Source organism: Microtus pennsylvanicus, chromosome 20, assembly GCF_037038515.1.
Source record: "Microtus pennsylvanicus isolate mMicPen1 chromosome 20, mMicPen1.hap1, whole genome shotgun sequence".
Taxonomy (NCBI): domain Eukaryota; kingdom Metazoa; phylum Chordata; class Mammalia; order Rodentia; family Cricetidae; genus Microtus; species Microtus pennsylvanicus.
The window spans coordinates 11,819,121-11,844,421 of record NC_134598.1 but is presented as its reverse complement, the minus strand read 5'-3'; the positions used below and the strand labels follow the sequence as shown (position 1 = coordinate 11,844,421).

Sequence of the window (25,301 nt, the reverse complement as noted above, 5' to 3'; positions counted from 1 at the left end):
CAACCTCAAAGACAGACATTGCCTCAGAGTACAGGGTTGAGTAAACATTTCCTGATCAAATGAACCTAAGAAACAAGCTGGTGTAGCTATCCTAATATCTAACAAAATAGACTTCAAACTAAAATCAATCAAAAGAGACAAAGAAAGACATTTCATATTAGTCACAGGAAAAATCCATCAAGAGGAAATCTCAATTCTGAACATCTATGCCCCAAATATAAAGTCACTCACATATGGAAAAGAAACATTACTAAAGCTTAAATCACACATCAAAACCCACACACTAATAGTGGGAGACTTCAACACTCCTTTCTCACCACTGGACAGGTCTGTCAGACAGAAAAGTAGCTTACAAATAGGGAACTAACAGATGTTTTGACTCAAATGGTCTTAACAGACATTGATACAGCATTCCATGCAAACATAAAAGAATACCTTCTTCTTAGCACCTCATGGAACCTTCTCATACCCAGTAACAAAGCAAACCTCAACAGAAGCAAGAACATTGAAATAACCTCATGTACTTTCGTAGATCACCAAGGCTTTAAGTTAGACTTCATCAACAAAACTAATTCCAGAAAGCCCACAAACATGGAAATTGAACAATGAGTCACCAATGGGTGGGCCAAGGATGAAATAGAAAGAAATTAAAGGCTTCCTAAAATTCAATGAAAATGACTGTACAGCATACTCAAACTTATGGCACTTAATAAAAGCAGTGTTAAAAGGAATGTTCATAGCACCAAATGACTACATAAAGACACTGAAAGAAATCCCACACTAGTGAGTTAACAGAACAAAACTCTAGAACAAAAAAGAAGCAAACTCACCCAGGAGAAATAGATGGCAGAAAATGATCAAATTGAAAGCTGAAATCAATAAAATACAAACAAAGCACAATACAAACAATCAATGAGACAAAGAGTTGGTCTTTGAGAAAATCAACAAAATAGATTTTATCCAAACTAACCAAAAGGCAGAGAGAATATCCAAATTAACAAAATCAAACATGAAAAGGAAGATATAACAACAGACATAGAGGAAATCCAGAGAATTATCAAGTAAAAACCTGTAATCCACAAAATTGGAAAACTTAAATAAAATGGACAATTTTCTAGATAAATATCACTTACAAAAATTAAATCAAGACCAGACAAGCTAATTAAATAGACCTATAGCCACTAAAGAAATAGAAACAGTTATCAAAAGTCTCCCAACCAAAAAAAAAAAAAATCCCAGGACCAGATGATTTCAGTGCAGAATTTTACAAGATTTTCAAAAACGAACTAATACCAAATAATTCTCAAATTGTTCCACATAATAGAAACAGGAGGAACATTACCAAACTCTTTACATGAGGCTACAGTTATCTTGAAACCTAAATCACACAAAGATACTACTAAGAAAGAGATTTACAGGCCAGTCGTACTCATGGAACATTGATGTCGAAATACTAGCAAACTGAATCTAAGAACACATCAGAAAAATCATCCATCTTGACCACATCAGCTTTATCCCAGAGATGCAGGAATGGTTCAACATATAAAATATCTGTCAATGTAATCCACCATATAAAAAGCTGAAAGAAAAAAAATCATTTCATTAGATGCTGAAAAAGTCTTTGACAAAATCCAATACTCCTTCATTATAAAGGTCATGGAGAGAGCAGGGATACAAGGAACATACCTAACCATAATAAAGGCAATATACAGCAAACCAACAGCCAACATCAAACTAAATGGAGAGAAACTCAAACAATCCCACTGAAATCGGGAACAAGACAAGGCTGCCCACTCTTTTCATATCTATTCAGTATAGTTCTTGATGTTCTAGCTAGAGCAAGAAGACAACAAAATAAGGTCAAGTGGATGAGAATTGGAAAAGAAATAGTTGACCTATTTGCTGATGATATGATAGTTTTTATAAGTGACCCCAAAAGTTCTATCAGGGAACCCCTCTAACTCATAAATACCTTCAGTAATGTAGCAGGATACAAGATTAACTCAAAAATATGAGCAACCCACCTTTATAAAGATGCTACATGGGCTGAGAAAGGAATCAGAGAATCAACACCCTTCCAATAGCCACAAATAGTACAAAATATCTCAGAGTGACTCTAACCAAACAAGTGAAAGACCTGTATGACAAGAACTTTAAATCTCTCAATAAAAAACAAGGACTTCTTGAATTTTGCATGCAAATGGATGGAAATAGAAAACACTATCCTGAATGAGGTAAGCCAGACCCAAAAAGAGCAACATGGGATGTACTCACTCATATTTGGTTTCTAGCCATAAACCAAGGACATTGAGCCTATAATTAGTGATACTAGAGAAGCTAAATAAGGAGAACCCAAAGAAAAACATATAGGCATCCTCCTGAATATTAACCTTCATCAGGCGATGAAAGGAGACAGAGACAGAGACCCACATTGGAGCACCGGACTGAAATCTCAAGGTCCAAATCAGGAGCAGAAGGAGAGAGAGCATGAGCAAGGAACTCAGGACCGCACCCACACACTGAGACAATGGGGATGTTCTACTGGGAACTCACCAAGGCCAGCTGGCCTGGGTCTGGAAAAGCCTGGGATAAAACCGGACTCTCTGAACATAGCGGACAATGAGGACTAATGAGAACTCAAGAACAATGGCAATGGGTTTCTGATCCTACTGCATGCACTGGCTTTGTGGGAGCCTAGGCAGTTTGGATGCTCAACTTACTAGACCTGGATGGAGGTGGGGGTTCCTTGGACCTCCCACAGGACAGGGAACCCTGATTGCTTTTCGGGCTGGGCGGGGGGACTTAATTGGGGGAGGGGGAGGGAAACGGGAGGCGTTGGCGGGGAAGAGACAGAAATCTTTAATAAATAAATAAATTTATAAAAGAAAAAAGAAAAAAAAAGAACTTGAAATCTCTGAAGAAAGAAATTGAAGAAGACACCAGAAAATGGAAAGGCTCCCCATTTTCTGGGGTAGGTACAATTAACATATGAAAATGACAATCTTACCAAAAACAATCTACAGATTCAATGCAACGCCCATTGAAATCCTGGCAAAATTCTTTACAGACCTTGAAATAACAGTACTCAACTTCATATGGAAGAACAAAAAACCCAGGATAGTCAAAACAGTTCTCTATAATACAGGAACTTCTGGAGGCACCACAATCCCTGATTTCAAACTCTATTACAGAACTACAGTAATGAAAATAGTCGGCTATTGGCATAAAAACTGGTGTAGGAGGGTCTTCTGTCTATGTGTTACTTTCATTGGTTAAATAAAGAGACTGCCTTGGCCTTTTAATAGGGCAGAAAATTAGGTGGGTGGAGTAGACAGAACAGAATGCTTAAAGGAAGAAGGCAGTGTGGCAGCCGCCATGATTCTCCTGCTTGAGACGGACCCTGATTAGACTAATGCTGGTAAGACACAGTCAAGAGGCAATACACATTATTAGAAATGAGTTAAACTAATATGGGAGAGTTAGCCAATAAGAGGCTAGAAATAATGGTCCAGGTAGTAATTTAATTAATACAATTTGGTGTGGTTATTTCGGGTACAAACTAGTTGGGTGGTGGGGATGCAGCCCGCCGCTCCTCATTACAACAGAGTGGCTGCCCAACGTGGTCTACTAACTCCATGTAAAACCTGAGAGGGCTTAAAAAGGAGAGAGAGAGAGAGAGAGAGAGAGAGCTTAACACAGCTTTTTGCTGTTTGTGGGTGGCGTGCCGCAGAGACAATATCCTGACTCAGCAGCCAAAAAAAAAAAAGCCATGCCATTTTAGAATGAGGCTTCCTGGGCCCTGCTGCCGGTGCAAACTCCCGGCTATGGATCATTTGTAGACTCACTTGGGGTCAGGAATAAAGTAGCCATGGCTTTTCATGACAATGAGACATATCTGCTCCTGGCAGCACCAATCTACTTCAAGAAGAAGATGGGCATTGAAGAGGCTCCTTATGGAGTTTGATAGCCATTTGGGCAAGAAATTGCTCTTGCCTGGACTGATGCATAAACTGGACATAATGAACCCGCAGAGAGAGGACTGCTGAACTTGCCTAAAGGTGAGATGATCTTTCGGGGTTCCTGCTTCATGAAAGAGTCTGCGAGACATTCCGCAGGACACCAAAGAAAGTGACTGAGCTGTCTTTGAATTTTCCTGCTTCATGGAAATGTCTGCTGGATGCTATGGGCCTGTAGGCTGAAGATGGATGCCCCAACGGTACAGAGGGACTTTGGATGACTGTCCAGGCAGCGAGATATCTCTGCCGTTTCTAGAGTTTTGGAAGTTGCTTACTTCTCATTTACTTAGGTAAAAACTCTCAGCCCATTGGTGCCACCTCTTACTACCTAGTATTGAACCAAAAATTTGAAGACTGAAGGATCCCTTAAAGAAAGGGTTGCTTTGTTTTGTTTTTACCATTTTAGGTGTTATCTACAAGACCAGGTGTGTTCTGAAACTGCCAGCAGTAATACATAGCAGTTGGAAATGTATCTGCTTGATTTAGGGTCAAATACATCTATGGAAAGAAAAATCATATATTACTGACATCGACCTAAAGTGATTATAACTGAGCAAGATGTATAACACAAAACAGGGCAAAAATTGAGGTGGTTAGTAGTCCATAGTGAGAGGTGCTTATTGCATCTAGGTTTTCCAGATAATTACGATACTATGGTGCCCAGGGTGTGATTGACTGGGTAAAGATTTTTAAAGTAAGGATTTGGGTAATAAAGTAAACACGGAATCTTTTTTCAAATTGGTTTCACCCATAGAGGCTAATAAATTAATTCTTTTCTCTCCCTCTTCATCTATTCCTCAACTTACAATTTAGTTTGGGATACAAAAGAAATTTTCTGTCACTAGATAACCACACGTAGTCTGTGTCTGCCCCTGTGTTTGACTTATTTCTGTTCTTACTTGGTATAGTTTATCTTTTCTAGCCCTCAAGATCATGATTTTCTTCAAAATGTTTAAAAAAATTCCCTTTTCTTTTCTGTATTCTTTTTCAATTTATTAAACAATGAAGCGATCTACTTATGGAAACATATATTTTTTTATTATTGAACAAATGTTCTAGTTTGAAGAAAGTGCTAGGGTATTCTAGACCACTTAACAGAACACTGTAGTTTTACATGGTGCTTTCTGACAAAATATCCCCTGCCCCCCCCCCCCCCAGCCAAAGACATGCACAGCTGTTAACTACCTCTGCAAACACATCACAAACCCAGTGTGGCGGCAAATTCCTATATACCCAGTACTTAGGTGTAATGGCATTTCAATTGTATTTCAATAAATAAATACTGCCTGAAGATCCTAAAAGCAAAACAGCCAGCCACTGGCTCTTACTTCGTCTGAAATTGCGATCCTATCTCCTGAAATCTCAGAACGAGACTGTGTGAGTGTGAGCCGTTTCCTCCCATTTTATACAACGGAACAAATCTTGAATTCATCCCTGTCTTAAAAACACAAAACTCAACAACTACCAACAACAAAACTGATACAATTTAGAAGTTATTTTTATTTGAATTGTTCTCTGCCAGCAGGAAATTTTGCTTTTATCTCTGTCTCTCTGTCTCTCTCTCTGTTTGTCTTTTACATAATACAAAATAAAGGACCCTGAGGCTAAGTCATCTGTTTTTTTCTAGGAGGGCACAGAAATTTGGAATAGAGAGGAAGTGTGTTTAAGGAAAATGTTCCAAAGATATATATCTTTAGAAAAATCGTCGAAAAGAAGTTAAAACTCTGATGTTGTGCAAGGTCAGCAGGAATTTAATTAATACTTAAGGATGAGCCGAGGTCCAGAGGAAAGCACACAAAGTTTTTGAACATGAAGTTAGAATCTCTCTTTCCTGTAGCTTTGGCCTTTTAACAGCGTTGAGGAATAATCCCTGTCCCTGGAGATGACCACTCATATGTCTTCTGTCTTTGTGAGTGTCAAAGCTTAGAAAAGCAAGTCTTTGTTCAGCTTGCCCATATCCCTATCATGTGAGTAGCATCCACCAAGGAGAAAAAAAACAGCCCATACAGAAATAATGTTACTTGGAAGTCTTTCTCTCTGCATCCAATTACACCAGCATCAGGATGTACTGTCTAATTCTCTCTGTCCGGTCTTCATCCTAGTGTAAGAGGCTTGGGAAAGATCAGGAGCTGGTTGCTGAGGATGGTGCAACTTAACTGCGGGATGAGGTGGTAGTTTGGCTCTTCCGTGAAGCCACTGTTGTCAGATCATGCTGAGTTGGTGGTCGAGAGAACCTGTGATGGTAATTCAAAAGAAATGTAATATGTATCTATTTTGAGATAAGCTTAGTAACGGAAGGTTGGAAGTACTCTTTATATTTTACCTGTGGATTCGTTTCTCACTGCCATAAGTAATATTTAAATTTATCAGCAATAGCAACAGCAGCTACAATAGTCATGTGACTTAAAGTTTCTGTTATTTTTACAACAAGGAAAGATTCCAAGAAGAGTTAGCCACTTATTCTTTAATATTTAAAAGCTCTTATGTTTATACTTGAAGTATGCTTTTTATGGCTCTGATATTCTGCAAAATTTATATTTATATTTATCCCTGTTTGTAAATTACTGAACACTGATCAATAAATTCATGAAACTACCCTTAATACTGCACTATGAGTTGAATCTAATCATTCATGTATTCAACCACCAATGAATGTTTCTTTAAGAAAAATGTCTCATATTTAAAGAAATGTTCAATATCCTTAGCACTGAGGGAATGTTGGGCCAAAAATCTCAGGGCCTGTACCTTGAGGCCTGTGGGACAGAGAAAAGCCTGGCTCAAGTTTGAGGGAATCGAGTGAAGATGAGACAGCAAAATCTAGGTAGATGTCCCTCCAGCCAGAGGGAGGACTTGGCTGTCTCTCATTGTCTGGAGGCACCCCCTCCCCCAATCACAGCATGTCACCTAATCTATATAGGCTGGCACTCACAGTAATAGACTGAGTTCCTTGTTTGACTTGACTCCCTTTTGCTTCTGATTGTCCTGCACCGTGGGATTGCAGGTGGGTGGATAGTGCATTTACCTCTCCCTGGGGAAAAAGGAGGCTAAAGAGGCCAAGCAAGAGAAATGCAAATCAAAAGTACTTTGAGACTCCATCTTACATCTGTCAGAATGGTTAAGATCAATCACACAAGGGATAGCTTATGCTTGAGCCAACACCTGTCCTGCCTGCAAGATGTGTAAGGGAAATGGTGGCCCAGAGCCTGTGGGAGTGGTCAGCTTACTGGCTGGTTTTGTGTGTCACCTTAACACAAGCCAGAGTCATCAGACAAGGAGTCTTAGTTGAGGAAATGCCTCCATGAGATCCAGATGTAAGGCATTTTCTCAATTAGTGATCAACAAGGGAGGGCCCAGCCTTTGGTGGGTGGTGCCATCCCTCGTATGGAAATCTTGGGTTTTATAAGAAAGCAGGCTGAACAAGCAAGGGAAAGCAAGCCAGTAATCAGCACCACTCCTTGGCATCTGTATCCACTTCAGCCTCCAGGATCCTGCCCTGTTTGAGCTCCTGTCCTGACTTCCTTCGGTGATGAACAGAACTGAATAGATCCGTGTCTAGTCCACTGATGCTTATCAGAGATGCTTCCTGTGGAAGCTGATGGGAGCATATGTAGAGACCCACACCCAAACATTAGGCAGAACTTGGGGAACCCAATGAAAACGGGGAAAGAAGGATTGTAGGAGACAAAAGGATAAGAAAATCCAGGAGAACATGGCCCATGATACGGGCTGGATAATAGGTCTCCACTTTCACTTCTCTCTGGCCCCTAGAGTTTTTGTGTGGTAAATTGTTGGGGAGGGGTAGATTTTAAGTTCTGTTACCCTAGAAGGCTGGACAATGGAGATTCTTCATCTGAACAGGGTGGCCAGCTGAATATTGCTAGCATATCCCACCATCCTTAGGTCCTTAAAGAGGTAGGAGTGAGGTCTATTCAGTGTCCACCAGTCTATTCCCCTGTCACACTCACCACACAGGTGTCAATCTCAGCAGCACTGAGCAACTTCTGAATCACCCTGTGACCTCTTAAAGAGTGAGAGGCACAGGTTGAGAGTGGTAATTTATGTCTCTTTTGGAAACATTTCACCGGGGAAACAAAATACTCTTAAAGGTAGGACCCGTTCATAGCAGTAGATGGCTAACAGAAAATACTCAACGGCATGCTTGGAGATTCCTTGTCTCATAATGTCATGCTGGAAATTTTTCTTTTTTAAATTTAATTTTTATTTTTTAAATCCCCCCCACCACAGTGTGTATATCTTATAGCTTCTAGTTATGTGTTTTTATGGGATACCTGAGCGTGCAAACAAGTGTGTCTCTGTATCTATTCTGTTTCTTATGACTTTTCTTGGGTTCTTTTTCTCATGTTCGCTTGTTTTGTCCTATTCTGATGTGTTTGTTTTTATCTTATTTTATTTCATTAGTATCTTGTAGATGCATGGATGTTTTCTGATAAAAGACAGAAAGGGAGTGGATCCAGACGGGAAGGGAGGTGGTGAGAAACTGGGAGGAGCAGAGGGAGAAGAAACCATAATCAAGATAATTTGTATGAAAAAAAAATCTATTTTCAAAAAGAAAAAAGAAAGAAGGAAAAAAAAAACATGGGAAAGACTTTGGAAAACCAACACTCCAAAACTCAAACAAAAGGCTGTCTGAGAACAGATTTCTGGTTCTCCCAGGTAGTCATAGGAGAGAAATGTTTAAATTATTTTGGTTTCATTTTCTTGAGATTTTAAAATGTCATTGCATTTAGTTGTCTCTTACAAGATTCAAAATTATTTGATATTGCATGTGAACACATATTAATTAAAAGAAAAATTTGACTAATGATATAAATTATAGAATTAATCCTAACTGTAGATATGTTACAGTTTTAAAAATTACACACATAGGATGCAAAATATACAGAATGCCTAGCCTTCCTGCTGAAATTGTGTTACGTTGGCAGGAAATAAGATCTACTCATTCAGTTAAAACATTTAATGGGTGACAAAAACAGACAGTACAAAGACACATGGAATGGGAAGGTTTGGGTCATCTTTTTTATATTATTATTATTATTTGGTTTTTCGAGACAGGGTTTCTCTGTAGCTTTGGTGCCTGTCCCGGAACTAGCTCTTGTAGACCAGGCTGGCCTCGAACTCCCAGAGATCCGCCTGCCTCTGCCTCCCGAGTGCTGGTATTAAAGGCGTGCGCCACCACTGCCCGGCTTGGGTCATCTTTTTAAACGATTCATTACAGATAGTAAAAAAACACCAGCTTTATCAACATTCTTTATGTCTTTAGACTTCACCAACAGCAAACTCTCATTCAAGGGCTAGTCAAACCCAGGCATATCAAGCAGAAATCTGAAAGGAAGTTAAATCCTATGCTCACTGATTTTTTTTTTTTTTTTTTTTTTTTGGTTTTTCGAGACAGGGTTTCTCTGTGGCTTTGGAGCCTGTCCTGGAACTAGCTCTGTAGACCAGGCTGGCCTCGAACTCCCAGAGATCCGCCTACCTCTGCCTCCCGAGTGCTGGGATTAAAGGCGTCACCATCGCCCGGGCGCTCACTGATTTTAAATGGAAAAACCGTGAAGCACACTGCGGAGCCTGGTCCTCTTAGCAGACGCCTGCTCTAAAACACAAAGTTTTGCTTCTCTGCTGTTTGTCCACCAGGTGTCAGCCTCACCCAAGAAAATGCTTCCAAGATGTCCGTGAAACCCTGTTCCCCCTCACAAGCCTGAAGTCATTCAGAATAATTAAATTTCAGAATCCAAACATTTCAGACTTGTCTGGCCTGTTCAGATCTACTGAGAAAGAAACCGTGAACCAAGTCCCAGATATCTGCAATTTTTCAAGACGTTTGGGATGTTCTGGTATATACACAAACTGAACACCACTCACTAAGAGAACTATTTTCTAGCTCCACCTGTGGAATTAAAAAAAATAGCTATTTGTTTTTCTTTGGGTTCACCTTCTTATTTAGCTTCTCTAGGATCACAAATTATAGGCTCAATGTCCTTTATTTATGGCTAGAAACCAATTATGAGTGAGTACATCCCATGTTCCTCTTTTTGGGTCTGGCTTACCTCACTCAGGATAGTGTTTTCTATTTCCGTCCATTTGTATGCAAAATTCAAGAAGTCCTTGTTTTTTACTGCTGAGTAGTACTCTAATATGTATATATTCCATACTTTCTTCATCTATTCTTCCATTGAAGGGCATCTAGGTTGTTTCTAGGTTCTGGCTATTACAAACAATGCTGCTATGAACATAGTTGAGCATATACTTTTGTTGTATGATAGGGCATCTCTTGGGTATATTCCCAAGTGTGGTATTGCTGGGTCCAGGGGTAGGTTGATCCCGAATTTCCTGAGAAACCGCCACACTGCTTTCCAAAGTGGTTGCACAAGTTTGCATTCCCACCAGCAATGGATGAGTGTACCCGTTAATCCACAACCTCTCCAGCAAAGGCTATCATTGGTGTTTTTGGTTTTAGCCATTCTGACAGGTGTAAGATGGTATCTTAAAGTTGTCTTGATTTGCATTTCCCTGATCGCTAAGGAAGTTGAGCATAACCTTAAGTGTCTTTAGCTTTCATCAGGTGATGAAAGGAGACAGAGACAGAGTCCTACATTGGAGCACCGGACTGAAACCCAAGGTCCAAATCAGGAGCAGAAGGAGAAAGAGCATGAGCAAGGAACTCAGGACCGCGAGGGGTGCACTCACACACTGAGACAATGGGGATGTTCTATTGGGAACTCACCAAGGCCAGCTGGCCTGGGTCTGAAAAAGCCTGGAATAAAACCGGACTTGCTGAACATAGCGGACAATGAGGACTCCTGAGAAGTCAAGAACAATGACACTGGGTTTTGATCCTACTGCACGTACTAGCTGTGTGGGAGCCTAGGCAGTTTGGATGTTCACCTTACTAGACCTGGAAGGAGGTAGAAGGTCCTTGGACTCTCCACAGGGCAGGGAACCCTGACTGCTCTTTGGGCTGATGAGAGAGGGGGAGTTGATTGGGGGAGGGGGAGGGAAATAGGAGGCAGTGATGGGGAGGAGACAGAAATCTTTAATAAATAAATAAATAATAATAATAAAGAAAAAAATAGCTATTGTACTGTGTAGTAGGTAAGTTCTGCTGTGGATAGTCATACATTCTCACTGGGGAGAGGATGTGTCCGCATATTGAAACACTGCCTGACACACAGGCCCACTTACTTCTTGAGTCTTCTCCAAGGGAAGTGTGGTAGAAGGAGGGGTGCCCAGCTCTGCTGGGCAAGTGACACTCCTCCTCTTCTTCATTGTTGTTTTGTACCTGTGAACAAAATCTCCTCATAACTCAGACAGAACTAATGGGAGATAGGAGCAAGGAAAGGTCCAGAGTAGGAAGGAGTTAAAAAGAAGGCTGAGGACTGAGTGTGTTCCAGAGGGTTCCTTCTTGTGCTGTGTCAGACATCTGGTGGTCAGGTATGATTTATATAATGTCAATGAGTGGGAACATGCATTTGACTTTTATCGTAAATGAGCACAGATTTCGTGTGAAAAGGATTTGAAAGCTTTTCCAAGTGATCCTGACACTTGATATCAGTGCCATCTGTACATCAAGGTCAAAGGGATGCTCAGCTTTAGATGGTCCACAGGGGAAAGAACAGGCAAAAATAGATGGGGCAGTATCTGAAGCCTGAATATCCCCTCTCGAAGACTCTGGTTACCTAGAATCACAAAATGTGCTTGTCAAAGGACCCTAAGTTGTTTGCCTAGACCTGTATTGGTTTTGTTTGCAGTCTGTTCTCGCAAGAACCTCTCCACGTCAGTATGTATCTGTAGGTCCATGTTATTACTAATGAATGGCTAATTGTGTAGGAAAGGGCTTGTGCTAGCTACATCATTTGCAGAGTTCACAAAAGTATGTGAGAAATCCTTTATGGTTCCAACTATACCAGATGTAGAAAGAAAAGGGTGCCAAGTGCGGGCTAGGAAGAAGCTCCATCCACAGCTAAATGGATACAACTTCTGGGTTTGAAACCTGGATGTCTAGATCTTAATGGTTCCCTATGTATATAAAACACACATCTTATTAAATAATCTGTAGCTTTGTATATAGCTAGTATTCAATTTCACTTATATGAAAAACACTAAAAGCCATCAGTGCATACATGTTTCATGAGAAACTGAACCTCTTAAGAAAGCGTAGCTCTTTCTTTTTCTATGTCTATACCAGCACACTTAACAAAAGTTTCTGAATATTCTCAAGTTGGGTTTATTTTGTCCAATAAGAACAAGATAATGGATTTGCTTTGCAAATCACTACCCCTTTATCTTCTGAGCAAAAATCCAGAGCTATTCACGTCCTGCTTTCCCCTCACCCCCAGGACACTCACCTGCTCCAAGTCAGAAGCACTCCCAAGCTGCTGAGTTAGAGATTGGTGTAGCTCGTGTCTGGCTTGGCTCTGCTTTTGTTTCTTCTGGATGATGGAAAAGTCCAGTGATTTGATCTCCTTGTCTGAGCGAGGACTTTGGAATAGGCTCTTTCTCACTTTGCTTTTCCTTCCCCATGAACTCTCATTCTCAGCCGAGTGGGGCTTCTCCTCAATGGCCTGTAGACCCCACAGCTCTCTTACTTGTATAGAGTCTGTATTGCATTGTGGACCTGCTCTGTCCAGAGCATGAACACAGCACTTGTCTCCCCGTGTTTCTTCTTTAGGGCAAAAAACACATGAAAAAGGAGAAGTGGACGGCTTTGTATTTTGTACTGGAGACACAGACTCTTCCTGAGGGACTTGTCCATTTCCAGAGCCTTGCTGGAGACCTAGCTTTTCTCCTTTCACTCTGTCCATCACTTCCCACACAACTTGGTCCAAACTGTTCCTTTTGGGGTTGTTGTGAAATGGTGCCAGGCGATCTCGGGAACCTGTATACAGGCACATTTTAGAGATTGCTTTCCGCAGACGTTCTCTGGGTGAGTGGGGTTCAGGCTCTGCATCCAGAATCCTGATGGATGGCATATCAGTTGGGTCACAAGGCCAGAACATGTTGGGTGGTGTGAACTTCTGGACGGGTGTCTTAGATACATAGGAGTAGAGACAGAAGAAAGCATCTGCAGTGACGGCCAGTGTTTGCACCTGCTTGAACCGGCCTGAATACAAGGAATGAAGATGGTGACTTGAGGGGCTCATCAGCAAACCACATTTTTAATATATTCATTCAAAACCCTCCCCAGAGCTCTAATTTCAGAGAGAGAAGTACCAGTTGATCCGCTGGTGATCCTCCAATATAGAATCAAGGCACCACCCAGAGACTCCTTTCTTGGCTTGAAGACTCCCAGTTGCCAGTAAAATAACCCCAACAATGAGATTTTAAAGTGGAATAAAGACGTGAGGGTTTTATGCTGATTTGATTCAGCTGAAGGACAAAAGACCTAAGCGAAACATTAATGGCCCTGGATTTCCTGAAGACTGTCTCTTCAAAAGAGAAAAAGCAGACACCACAGCGCTCCATTTTTGGAAAAATATAATTGAGGATGGAACAAGGAGAGGACAAAGTTAACCAAGAGAAAAAGGGTGTGGAGCCATGTTACAAATGGAAGGAAGGTAAGGGAGAAGATCATGGATGGAGCTGAAGTAACACTCACTGGCCAGCATCAGGCAGGGATCCTCCATCTCAATCCTTTCCATCTGAGATTTCAGAAAGAGCTGAAAGTCAATGCCCTTGGCCTGAGAGGGGTTGGTGAAAAATCTTGCAGGGATACGAGATGTATCTTTGTGGTCCTCATGGCCAAAGCCCAGACTGAAGAGGACGTCTTCTGCATCTTCTTGTACCTGGTCCAAGATCTCTGAGATGCTAAAGAAAGAGAGTTTTGGTACATAAGACAATTTGGAGATAAACATGAATTCATAATATCTGTGTTGGTTTGAATAAGAATAGACTCATATATTTAAATACTTAATCACCAGGCAATATTACTATTTGAAAAGATTAGAAGGATTAGGAGGAGTGGTCTTGTTAGAGGAAGCATGTTAATGGGGGAGGGGGGCTTTGAGGTTTCAAAAGTCCAGGCTAGGTCTAGGATCTCTCTCTCAGCCTGTGGATCAGGATGTAACTCCAGGCTACTGATCTAGCACCATGTATGCTGCCAAACTTTTCCATGATAATGGACTAAACTTCTGAAACTGTAAGCAAGATCCCAATTAAATGTTCTCTTTTATAAGAGTTGCCTTGGTCATGGTCTCTCTTCACAGCAATAGAGCAGTACCAAGGACAATATTTAATAATATTATCAAGACTAACATTTATTTCCTGGGAATTTCTCTATACTCTACCCTGGGCATTTCTCTATTGAAAAGAGATTTTACTATTTGAATCTCATTTCTGTGTCTGAGGCATGGGGAGTATATCCCAGATATCTTTATAAAAAAACTATTAGCCTAGGGCTTTGAGCTGTTTGTACAGCTGAAAACAAATTTTAAAAAATATGGACATGCCTTGAAAATGAAGAGCAATATAGAGTCAAAGAAATATGCCTACATTGCTAACTTGTCAATTCCCAATTGCAGGCTGCCATATATCTGGATTTGCCAGGTGCTTTGCAGTTTATCTGTCACTGTATTTGCCTTAGAAGTTGTGTGAGACAACTAAACAATTAGTGCATAAAGAACATAGATCTTATAGTTTCATTTTGAACTTAGGTACATTCAATACCCGATTTAGAGAGGTGTCCCTCCTTCTGACATTTGTTCATCTAGAGAAATGCTATTTCACAGAAGACTAAGTACTACCCCTACTCTGATCACATATATGCTCCTTCTGGAACCATGTTGAATCTACTTGACACCTGTTTTCAATAACTATGTTTCAACAGTGGAAGCAAGGTGTGTGAAGTCCAGGCTATCACTATCATTCTTTTCAGAAAGGATGGTAGAATTTTTTTTTTTAAGTCAAAACCAGGACCATTTTGTTAATTAGCAGCTGGATTGTGAAGTCCCTAAACCTGTTCTTGTGTTTCCAGCCCCATGTTCTTTTTATCTCCACCATTGTGGGTTTCCTCATCTATGAGTTACTGACACAGATTTGCTTGATCTTTGCTCAGGAGCTGAGTGTTAGAACCACCTTGCTAAGCCAGCACAACCCCTAACTGAATTCTAAATATTTATCTTTATACCCACAAATAAGTACAGTCCTCATGCCTCATCAAGGAACTTCTCTTTGCAATAGAGAAGTTAAAGGCAAGCACAACCAATCAAAATACAGAGTTTTGGAACCCAGTCCCTACTGATGTATCTATAACATACTTCCTATACCTAAAGACTCAGAGTGGAGCAGAAAACATTTCAGAGTTAGAGGAGCATGGAATTTTCTGTGAGATTCTGTCCCTTAGGAATGTCAAAAGTTACATAAAGTCTCACCTACATGGTTGCCTAAACCAGAAGCTGAACAACAGCAATAGACATGGATGGAGGATAAATAATAAACATGGATAAATAATAAACATGGATGGAGAGAAGCCCAGGAGGCCTGAATCCTACACAAAAAACTGTAGGCAACTAAAGAATGCTGAAAACAGGAGAAATAGTCTTTCACAAGGATAGGCATACGAATTGGTTAACCAACATCAAATAATCTGTCCTGAAAACATACACAGAAGTGACATTATTCAGATTTTATTTGCATTTAGGAACTCACACACATAGACACACAACGACAATTAATAAAATAAAAGGTGTCGTGAATTTGAAAGAGATCAAGGATGTTGTGGGATAATACTATTGTACACTGTAAAGATTTGTCCCTCATATTAGTTTAATAGAATGCTGAGTGGCCAACAGCAAGGCAGGAAGGATACATGGCATGACCAGACTAAGAGAATTCTGGGAAGAGGAAAGGCAGAGAGTCAGTCACCAGCCAGATGGGAAGGAAACAAGATGAGCATGACTTATTTAGAAAATGCACTAAGCAATATGGCTAAACAGACAAGAATTATGGGATAATTTAAGTTGTAAGAGATGGTTACAAGTTATAAGCCTGAGTTAATGATCAAACACAGTTTATAATTAAAATAAGGCTCTGTGTGTTTCTATGGGACTGAATGGCTGTGGGACCAGGCAAGATAGAAACTTCTATTTACACAGGAGTTGTATCTGGGGGAATGTATAGGAAGTAAAAATCAGGAGAAATGGTTTAATTACAATGTAATCACAAAAATAAAAGAATCATTAAAAAAAATCTAGATACCTGTGATGGCTATTCATGGCTGTCAACTTGACCTCATCTAGAATCAATTAAAGTCCATAAATGGAGGGACATACCTGTGAAAAGGGTTTCTTTTTTATTTCTTAATTTGAAGTGGGAACACCTACTTCTAATCTGGTTCTTTGAGGTAAAAGGACACACCTTTAATCCATACCTTTTGAGCTGGGAATACCCACCTCTAAACTGGGCCACACCTTCTGCTAGTATCCTATATAAACACAAGGAATAAGGAAACTTTTTCTCTTTGCCTGTCTGCTCTTGACTCCCTAGCAAGCTCATTCCTTCAAAGCATTACACTTTTGGGATTCCAAAATATACTGGAAGTCAGCTGAGATGTCCAGACTCCTGGACTGAGAAACTACTTGATTCTTGGACTTTTCATTAATAGACAGCCTTTGTTGGATTAGCATTGCTTCTATCAACAAATTAGTTGATTACATAATACACACTGTTTGCTGAACACCTATTATTCATCTAGGTACTGTGATAATATTGTTACTATACCTCTTGGAGTACAGGTTCATTGGAAGAAAGTTCCTATGCATCATACACAGCATCCATCTCTGAGATGAATATTCCTCTACACTCCTCCCTCATCATGGTACAAACATCATCATATTTCTTGACTGTACCTAGACAATGCATCAAAGCTCTGGTATGCAGACTCTCAGCTCATTCTCCACAGCCTTTTATCCCTCAATGAACTTAACCCTCCAAACTTTCCTCCTTACCTTGAACTGGTTTTGTTGGTTCCGCCAGTCATGCTGCTGGAAGCCAAACTACAGCCAAGATCAAGTAACTGACAAGGCCTGGGTGTCTGGAGGAATTTCCTGCAGAGATCAAAGTTGGATGACATTCAGCTCTAGTTTCTAATCTATACCCGGCCTCAAGTTCTCCCTACTGGGTATACTTTTCTTATGCCGAGGACTGTGCCTTCCTTTGCTGCTTAGAAAGCCTTCCTCTTTGCCATGTATCTTTAGCTCTTTGCTTGAAATTTCTGATTCTGTACCTCCTCCAGTTTATTGTCTCCTTGGGAGACACCATTTCAACAGTCTACACGTCATACTTACCTGGAGAAGAGGTTTCCATTGGTGGCTAGTAGCGTGGCTGGATAGGAACAGAAAGGTAAAAATAAGTTAAAAAGAAAATTAAAAACACCTGTGTTGTTTCTTAGGCCATAAAATAGCTCCACTCTTCACCTCTGTTATTACTGCAGGCCAGCTCAGTGGTACAGAGTTTGGGAATCTCAGTATCATCTAACACAGCCTAAGAAGCGCAGTGGACATGTCAAGCAAACACCCAGCCTGTAGTCTGAACTTACGATCTGTAACTGAGATCTAGTCAAGGAACTCTCTGACCTAAGTGTGGGGGTCACTCAGATCTTTAGGGTCTTGTTCCTGCCCATCACATGGGTCTCTTACAAGTCTCTGGAGATACTGGAAAGAGACAGTTCTTTTATCTTTTATTTAAACCCTTATCCTCTGTAGCAAAATTTACCTCTTAACACCACTTCTTAGGGATGGGGATAGTTCAGTGATAGAGCATTTGCCTAGCAGAATGAATCACTGGATCTGATACCCAATATAAAGAAGATGGAGTAGAAGAGGAGGAAGAAGCTCTCAAACTTCTTTGGCTCTTTGGACTGCTAACAAAGAAAGAAATCATAAAGGAAAATATATAGCAGATTTGATGGTACTTTGATATTGTCTCCTCAACCACCATAAAAAGACTGTCAGAAATCATAACAGGCAGGTGAAGAAATGTTCCTAAATCTGGAACACTTTCTGTGTTTATCCCATATCACAACAAACAAACAACAAGAAAACCAAACTATTCTTTCCATCCAGAAGAACCCAAGATGACCCTGATTCTTCATTAAGTTTCTGCTCCACCCTGGTCTTAAATCATACCACATGATCTATCTGCACTGATTCCAACCCCATACAGCTGTACCACTCACCCTCTGCTCCAAGACTCAAGTCATCTTCAAAGCTAGTCCCATGGCTAGAGTACCCTGCCAAAAACGTCACAGAAAAATTGCAGAAAATAGAGTCAGAACACAATACAAATACACACACACACACACACACAAATGCACACTTGAACATGTCCAAGGACATGACTTATATAACTACACAAACATGCTAGATATCTTCATGTTCACAAATATTCTCCCAGCTTTATGTCAGCAATCACAGTTATATTTTGATTAAGAATTATATAAATTCATGTGTAATTTATCTGTGTACTTTGCCACACATAATCACAACCATGCACACAATCTTCTGCCAAGTAGTTAACACGTGCAGGTGTGTGACCACCCTTAGGGACACACAAATATAAATTCACAAAGTTCACAAGGTTCTTCTCCAATAGTAGTATTCTATGAATATTAGAATCATTTCCTTTGTGGTAGCACTTCCTTTTGGACTTTCTAAACTGTTATCTAACAAACAAATGGTATTTTTCAGAAGCTAAAGACACTCATAATCTCAAGCATACACATAAATGTAGTTGTGTAAACACACACACACACACACACACACACACACACACACACACACACACACACACACACAGAGCTGCACAGCATCCAAAAAGAAAAGAAACTAGAGCAGCTCACCACTGCAGTTGGATTGCCCTGTTTCTTCAGAAAGTCCTTCCTCAGTGTCTCTAAAACCAAAAGAAAAAATATACATTTTCATGCCTTCTTCAAATATCTCCCACATGTTCATATAATTTTTCCAGTGATAATCAGTACTATTGAATTTGCTCTCACATTGAAGACAATTAGGCTCTGACTACTTGACTGGCAGGTTCATAGAAGGAGTGATGAGGGCCTGAGATTGCCATATGTTGTATTTCCTAAACGTGCTACTGTTGTTAAGGCTGCATACCCTGAAATTGGTTTTGCAATGGTTCATCAGTCTTTATCAAAATAAGAAAAGAATACAGAAGCAAAACTGGGGAAATACGTTATTAGAATAGAGGTTTTTGATGCCATGATACCTATCACTTCCTAGTGATCTAATAGCTAGAATTTGACAATATCTGACATCCTAATTTTTATATAACATATACAAAGGTCATTTTTTCAGGTTTTTGTCAGTTCACCATATCTACCCACATCCCTTCACTTTCCTAGCACCCAAACTCTTATTTGAATATCACATCTTTCAGGAAACAGAAAAACTGCTTCCTGTTAGACAGTTTTAGGTTTTGTAATGATGCCGTATCAATCATTCACCATCTTGAAAAAACAGAAATCAGCATAACAGATAGTAAGAAACAGCAGCAGTTTGACAAACAAAACAAATTCCCTTCCTCTGAAATTGGTAAGCAAAGTAATCTGTGTAAGAGCTGGGTACAATAAGGTGCCAAGCAAGTTTCAAGGGATGAAAAGCAACCAACATTCCTCCACAGCTATGGTGCCTATGAACCACAAGGACCAGCATTACAGGATAACCCTAGTAATACAGTAGTGGCACACATATCTTAGCAGTATTCAATAGTTCTGTAATTGGACATGAGACTGCTCAACAAGAGGGAAATCATCTCTGGTACTGGAAACCTATCCAGCCCGTAGGACTGGTGAAGTTATGGATTGTGGAGGAAAACTTACAATCATTGCTTTACTTAGTCATCATAATCTCCATTTACACTCTAATTATTTGTCCTTATATCCATAAGTATAATCATCAAGTCTCATCAGCAAAACTTTTGTTTGCAAATGATGGAGACTATTGCAGAAAACTGCAACCAATAAAAATGCAGAGTTTTGGATCCCAGTCCTAACTAACATCACTAAACACAGCATCTACACCTAAGGATCAGGGATAGGACACAAAGATTGTAAGAGCCAGAGGAACAGGGAGCTTTCTGTAAGATTGTGTCTTCTATGACTGCCAGAAGCTATACACATAAAGCCTCATCAACACGACTGTCTAAGCATGAACTGAACAAGGACACTGATAGACATGCTAAAGTGGATGGAGGAAAGCCCATGAAACTTCTACCCTACATAAAGACCAACTAAGGAATGCTGAGAGTGGTGAAAACAGTTTTTCCTGGGAAGGAGCACAACAAATTGTCATCCAGTATCATGATCCAATATCCAAAGATTATCCCTGAAAATATACATACAAGTAATATTACAGATGAATCACATTATATTTAAAAATATGTGTATATACTACATAAATATATTAAATTACCCTTCAAGAACAAAAGTAAGCACGTTTGCAGGCTTCTTTGTGGTATATAGTAAATTGTTTTCAAGAAAAGAGGTAATACTATCTCAAAGTCTCTGAACTCTTCATGGTTTTGAAGTCCCTGAGCCTTTCCTGCGTTCTGCTACTGAAGTAGGAACGGTCCACCTCCAACTCTTTCATTTTTGCCACACCACGTAAAACTTCAATCAGAATGGGAAAAGCGAGTGGGTGAGGGCTGTCACTCACCCCTGGACTTCTAAAAAGAGGCCAATTTCCGTCTATTCTTAGCTCTATCCCAGACCTAGCCTGGATTCTCAACCAGTTGAACTGTATCTCAGTTCTGAGTTACATTTGACTCACAGCCTGGATCACCAACTGGTCCAAGACCTAAGTCTCTTCATCATGCCTGCACCAAATTGATTCTCACTCTTTTCCTGTCTCTGAGTTCACAAGGACTGTGTCCACCATCACAGCCACCCGCCAGCCACATCTTTGCTTGTGAGAACTTACCCACAGCCTTGCAGCCAGTCCTCAATCTTATTGATTGGATTTCCTAGAAAAAGTAGACACTGGTTATTGTGAAACTGAAAAAAAGCATACCGCCTCAAACAATTCAGGGCATTCAGCGAGCTGTCTTCACAAAAGCCACAAAATGGCTCCTTTTACCCGTGGAGGGGAGATATGAAAGGGATGCATTCATATGTAAAGATGATGTATATGTCTCCTGCCTTTGCGTCTCTTCTATCTACCTCAGAAAATGGCAAGTTCCCAGAGTCCAGGCTACCATGCTTCTGCTTTCTTTTCCCAAAGATTGGCAATAGAGATGGTTCCTTTGCAAAAAAAAAAAAAAAAAGGAAAAGGAAAAAAGAAATGAAGAATGGTAGGGAGGGATACAGGAAGAAAGGAAGGAAGGAAATATCAGAAGAGGACAGCCCTAGGCTTTTGTTTTCTGACAAATAAAAAAGGGTGGGTTTATGTGTCCAAAAGTTTTTGTTTCAGACTACATTTCTGGTCTTTCTCTTTGTACTTCAGATAATATGAGTATGTGAGAAAAAAAACCACTGCTTCATTGAGCAAAGAATCTTCAGAAAGACTTCTCAACAGCCACACAGTTGCCAGAGTTGCAGCCTGAATCTGGGCATAGACTGTATGTAGTCTTGTTGCACAAGCAAACTTAATTCCCAAACAAACCCTCTTCCTTTGACTCTCACAGAAGATTCTCAAAATGGTGCGAATGTGTTCCTTCCTTTTCCTAAACATATGCCTCCCTCTTCCTCACATAATTTGTTTTTCATATTACACTACACCTCTTCCTTACACTCTTTGAAATGAGCCTCTGTCAGGTCCTACTTTAAACCGAGGCCTCTTTCCAGCCTTTGCAGACTACTGCAAGACACAGTGGATATCTGTGTGATGTCCAGCAGCTTCTTACCTTCCTGGAAAACATCATCCAAGCTGGAAGGCTCGGGATCCAGTGCATCCTGCAGGGCAGCTGCAGCCTCCTCTTCCAGGACCTGGGTTTGCCAGTTACGACTTTGTTGTAACCATGCTCTTCGTTTCTCCCAGGATGTGGGGCTCAGCACTGATGCTTCCATGGTCCTGGGCCACTTTCAGGCCTGTCCACCACACCGACACCCTCCTGGAAGATGGAACACAAGGAAAATCTTTCACCCTCTATTCAGAATCCACTCCTATCAAGGTGACTCCCAATTTTCTGTCTGTACAGAGAGTCTGTTCTATTTGCCTAACTGGGAAAGAAATTATGCATAGCCATTTGCTGTTTCAACCCATCCACTACCACCACCAAAAAAAGGGAATGCCCTGAAAAATCTAAGTACCAGGTCAAGGCTTTCAAGTCAGTGAGTCTAAAAGCTTCAAACATCACAGGAGTTTGAGGCCACTGAGGAAACTTTTTCGACTTAAGGTATCTTTATTTCTCATGGTAACTGAAACACTTTTCTTAAGGCATGTTTGTTAGCTCATACCTGTAGCTCTAGAACTCAGAAGGCTGAGGCAGATGAATCTAAGCTACAGCTCAACATCTCCCTGTTTCAAGACATCTCCCTGTTAAATTCTATTTAAAAATTGTTTTTTTTTATTTTTAAATTTTTGCTTCTCAAAATTTACCATTGCAACTAAAATATTTGAGGGACTGAGGAGATGCCTTAGTCAGTTAATTGCCTGGCACACAAACATGAAGACCTGAATTCAAATTCCCAGCACCCACATATAAACCAAGTACAGGGGTAGATCTATAATCCTAGCTATGGATACAACTGGTAGGATCATTCCCTGAAGTTTGCTTGTTGGGTAGATAACCTAGTCAAATCAGTTAGCTTTAAGTTCCGTGAGAAACCCTATTGAAGATGGATGCTATAAAGTAATCCCATACTAGTTCAGAATTGAGTATAATAAAGGATTCTTCATTCAGGAGTAGTCTCACAGATCATGGTCCTCTGCATGAATGGAGAACAGGAACCAAATCCAGAAGCTGAGAGAGAGAGTGTGCAAGCTTTATGGCTGCATTTATAGTATAAGAGACCATGACTGGGCTGGTGTCTTAAAGCCTATTGGCTGGAGGAGTTCCCACAGCATGCCCGCATGTGGTCTAAATAAGAGAATTCTAAGCCTAATACAAAACTATATACAATAAGAACAAATATAAAGTATAAACATTAAAATTACAACCAGTATAAATAATATCAAACAACAAACATATGCTAAATGTTTCAATAATTATCCTATCCTAAGGAGTCTAAGTCTTGTATTAGAAATGGCTCGGCAAAGTCATGAGAGGAAAATAACTATGGCTATCTAGTCTTCAGCCCCATCAAAAACATGAGAGGAAATAATATTACTTGAGTAAACAGGAAGTGCAATCAAGCAACTTCCAAACTGTGCAGCAAATGACAGAGACAACTGGCTACCTGGGTAATCACCCAAAGTCTCATTTGCAATGTTGGAGCAACCAACTTTGGCTAAGGCCTAGAGTAACTGACAGATAATTTTCAGAGGCAGGAAAAATTTCAGAACCATCTTAGTCTGCCCTGGTAAGGTTTGGAAGTCTTTTTTCTTGTATCCTGCTTGTCCTGTTCAGACACCATGTGCTTTGTCAGTGGTCAAGGCACTGGCAGTTCCTTGCCCAAAGGGCAGTTTTGCCAAGAAGAAAACAAGCTCCAAGTGGAGCATCTTAAATGCCCAACATTCTCTCAGGTATAGATTGGTGCTGCCAGGAGCAATCATGTCTCATGTCAACAGAACCCTAAGTTTTTTTAAATGCCGTATTCTATAGTTCTTTGAAGTTGTTAAAGATTACCTATCTATGTGGAATATAATCTTTATGTATCTAAAGAATTTGATTAGTCTAATTATATGTGACAAACATGTATGACTGTTGACATATAATTATTAATACTTCTATAGCTTAAAAAGTAAGGGCTCATATTAGAATATTAAATAATCTTTAAGGAACTGTGCAGCAAATGAGGACAATGACCTCATTTGAAATGCAAACGATGTATAAGTATCTTGATCAGAGGTAGAAATGTATACTGAAATGTGATAAATATATCCTAAAACTGTGTCAATGTACAAAATGTCTTAAGTAGATATATATACATGCATGCATATAATATGAACAAAAGAACTTTGGCTAGGTGTACAAATATTGTAAACAGAAATAGGAGCATATTCAATATAACAAACATAATTTGAATTTGTATCAATATACAAGAATCTATACAAATATAAATGGTCTACAAATAATAGCTCACAAGTATTTATTCTATAACACCCTATTATTATTAGTGTGAATACACTCACACTAATCTACTTATTAACCCATACAATTTCTCCCCTTTTTTCAAAGAAGATCCCTGAGCCTAAATAATTTCCACCCCAACCCCCAACCCTATACCAGTTATAATCAACCCATAATTGATGTCCCTAACCCTGAGGACAAACTTTGTTGGGAGAGGGGAGGTTGTATTCTAGAATTACTTCCAGCTGTCATGGGGGCAATGTTCTTTCTATGGGATTTTGTAAAACTAAAATGATGGTTAAGTTTCAAGATTACTTTCTGGAATAATTGCAAATAGTCTCTGAATATTTGGTATGTTTTTTCTGAAGTTCTTACTTGAAGTTCTGGCCAGAACATTGTAAGAAGGTGCACCATTTCAGCTAGCCAAGTGGGAATCATTTTGAGCAGCTGGCACCCAAAATTGATCTTAAAGTAGTGCTAACAATGTCATGACATCATACCAATGAGGTAGAATCATTGTTCTGGGGTCTCACCTTCTTCTTGGAAACTTCAAGGATCACTGCAGAAAAATTTATTGTTCATTATGGAAAACTTAAACATTAATCATATAGAAATACATTCAATAAAAAAAAATTCTGGTTCAGTCTTCAATATGGTGAACATCTAGTTACTCCTGGACCAGCTGTTCTAAAGTCTGCAGTTTCTCTTCTGTTAAAAGCCATTGTTTAACCCATATTTGTTTCTCAGCTAACTTTTTTTTATTTTTTAATTTATTTATTTATTAAAGATTTCTGTCTCTTCCCCGCCACCACCTCCCATTTCCCTCCCCCTCCCCCAATTAAGTCCCCCCCCCCCCAGCCCGAAGAGCAATCAGGGTTCCCTGCCATGTGGGAAGTCCAAGGACCACCCACCTCCATCCAGGTCTAGTAAGGTGAGCATCCAAACTGCCTAGGCTCCCACAAAGCCAGTACGTGCAGTAGGATCAGAAACCCATTGCCATTGTTCTTGAGTTCTCAGTAGTCGTCATTGTCCCTCAGCTAACTTTTTTAAAGGTTGGGCTATGATACCTCTGAAGATTTGCTAGTT

The 25,301-nt window shown here is 40.0% G+C and overlaps 1 protein-coding gene across 3 annotated transcripts in view; it reads right to left on the bottom strand.

Moving 5' to 3' along the window:
* Window positions 1–5,132: 5,132 nt before the first annotated feature.
* Window positions 5,133–25,301, bottom strand: part of Tespa1 (thymocyte expressed, positive selection associated 1) — a 32,798-nt gene continuing 12,629 nt past the window's right edge. For 2 of the 3 annotated variants that reach the window (XM_075954527.1, XM_075954526.1), the window contains 10 exons: window positions 21,888–22,094; window positions 20,966–21,008; window positions 18,868–18,917; window positions 18,205–18,258; window positions 17,315–17,351; window positions 16,976–17,074; window positions 13,630–13,838; window positions 12,380–13,134; window positions 11,217–11,313; window positions 5,133–6,250 (listed from right to left, as the gene is read on the bottom strand). In XM_075954527.1, coding sequence (XP_075810642.1) covers window positions 6,219–6,250; window positions 11,217–11,313; window positions 12,380–13,134; window positions 13,630–13,838; window positions 16,976–17,074; window positions 17,315–17,351; window positions 18,205–18,258; window positions 18,868–18,917; window positions 20,966–21,008; window positions 21,888–22,050 — 1,539 coding nt within the window. In that variant the 5' untranslated portion in view covers window positions 22,051–22,094 and the 3' untranslated portion in view covers window positions 5,133–6,218. The remainder of the gene's footprint in view (window positions 6,251–11,216; window positions 11,314–12,379; window positions 13,135–13,629; window positions 13,839–16,975; window positions 17,075–17,314; window positions 17,352–18,204; window positions 18,259–18,867; window positions 18,918–20,965; window positions 21,009–21,887; window positions 22,095–25,301) is intronic. The other variant, XM_075954528.1, reaches the window with a different exon arrangement.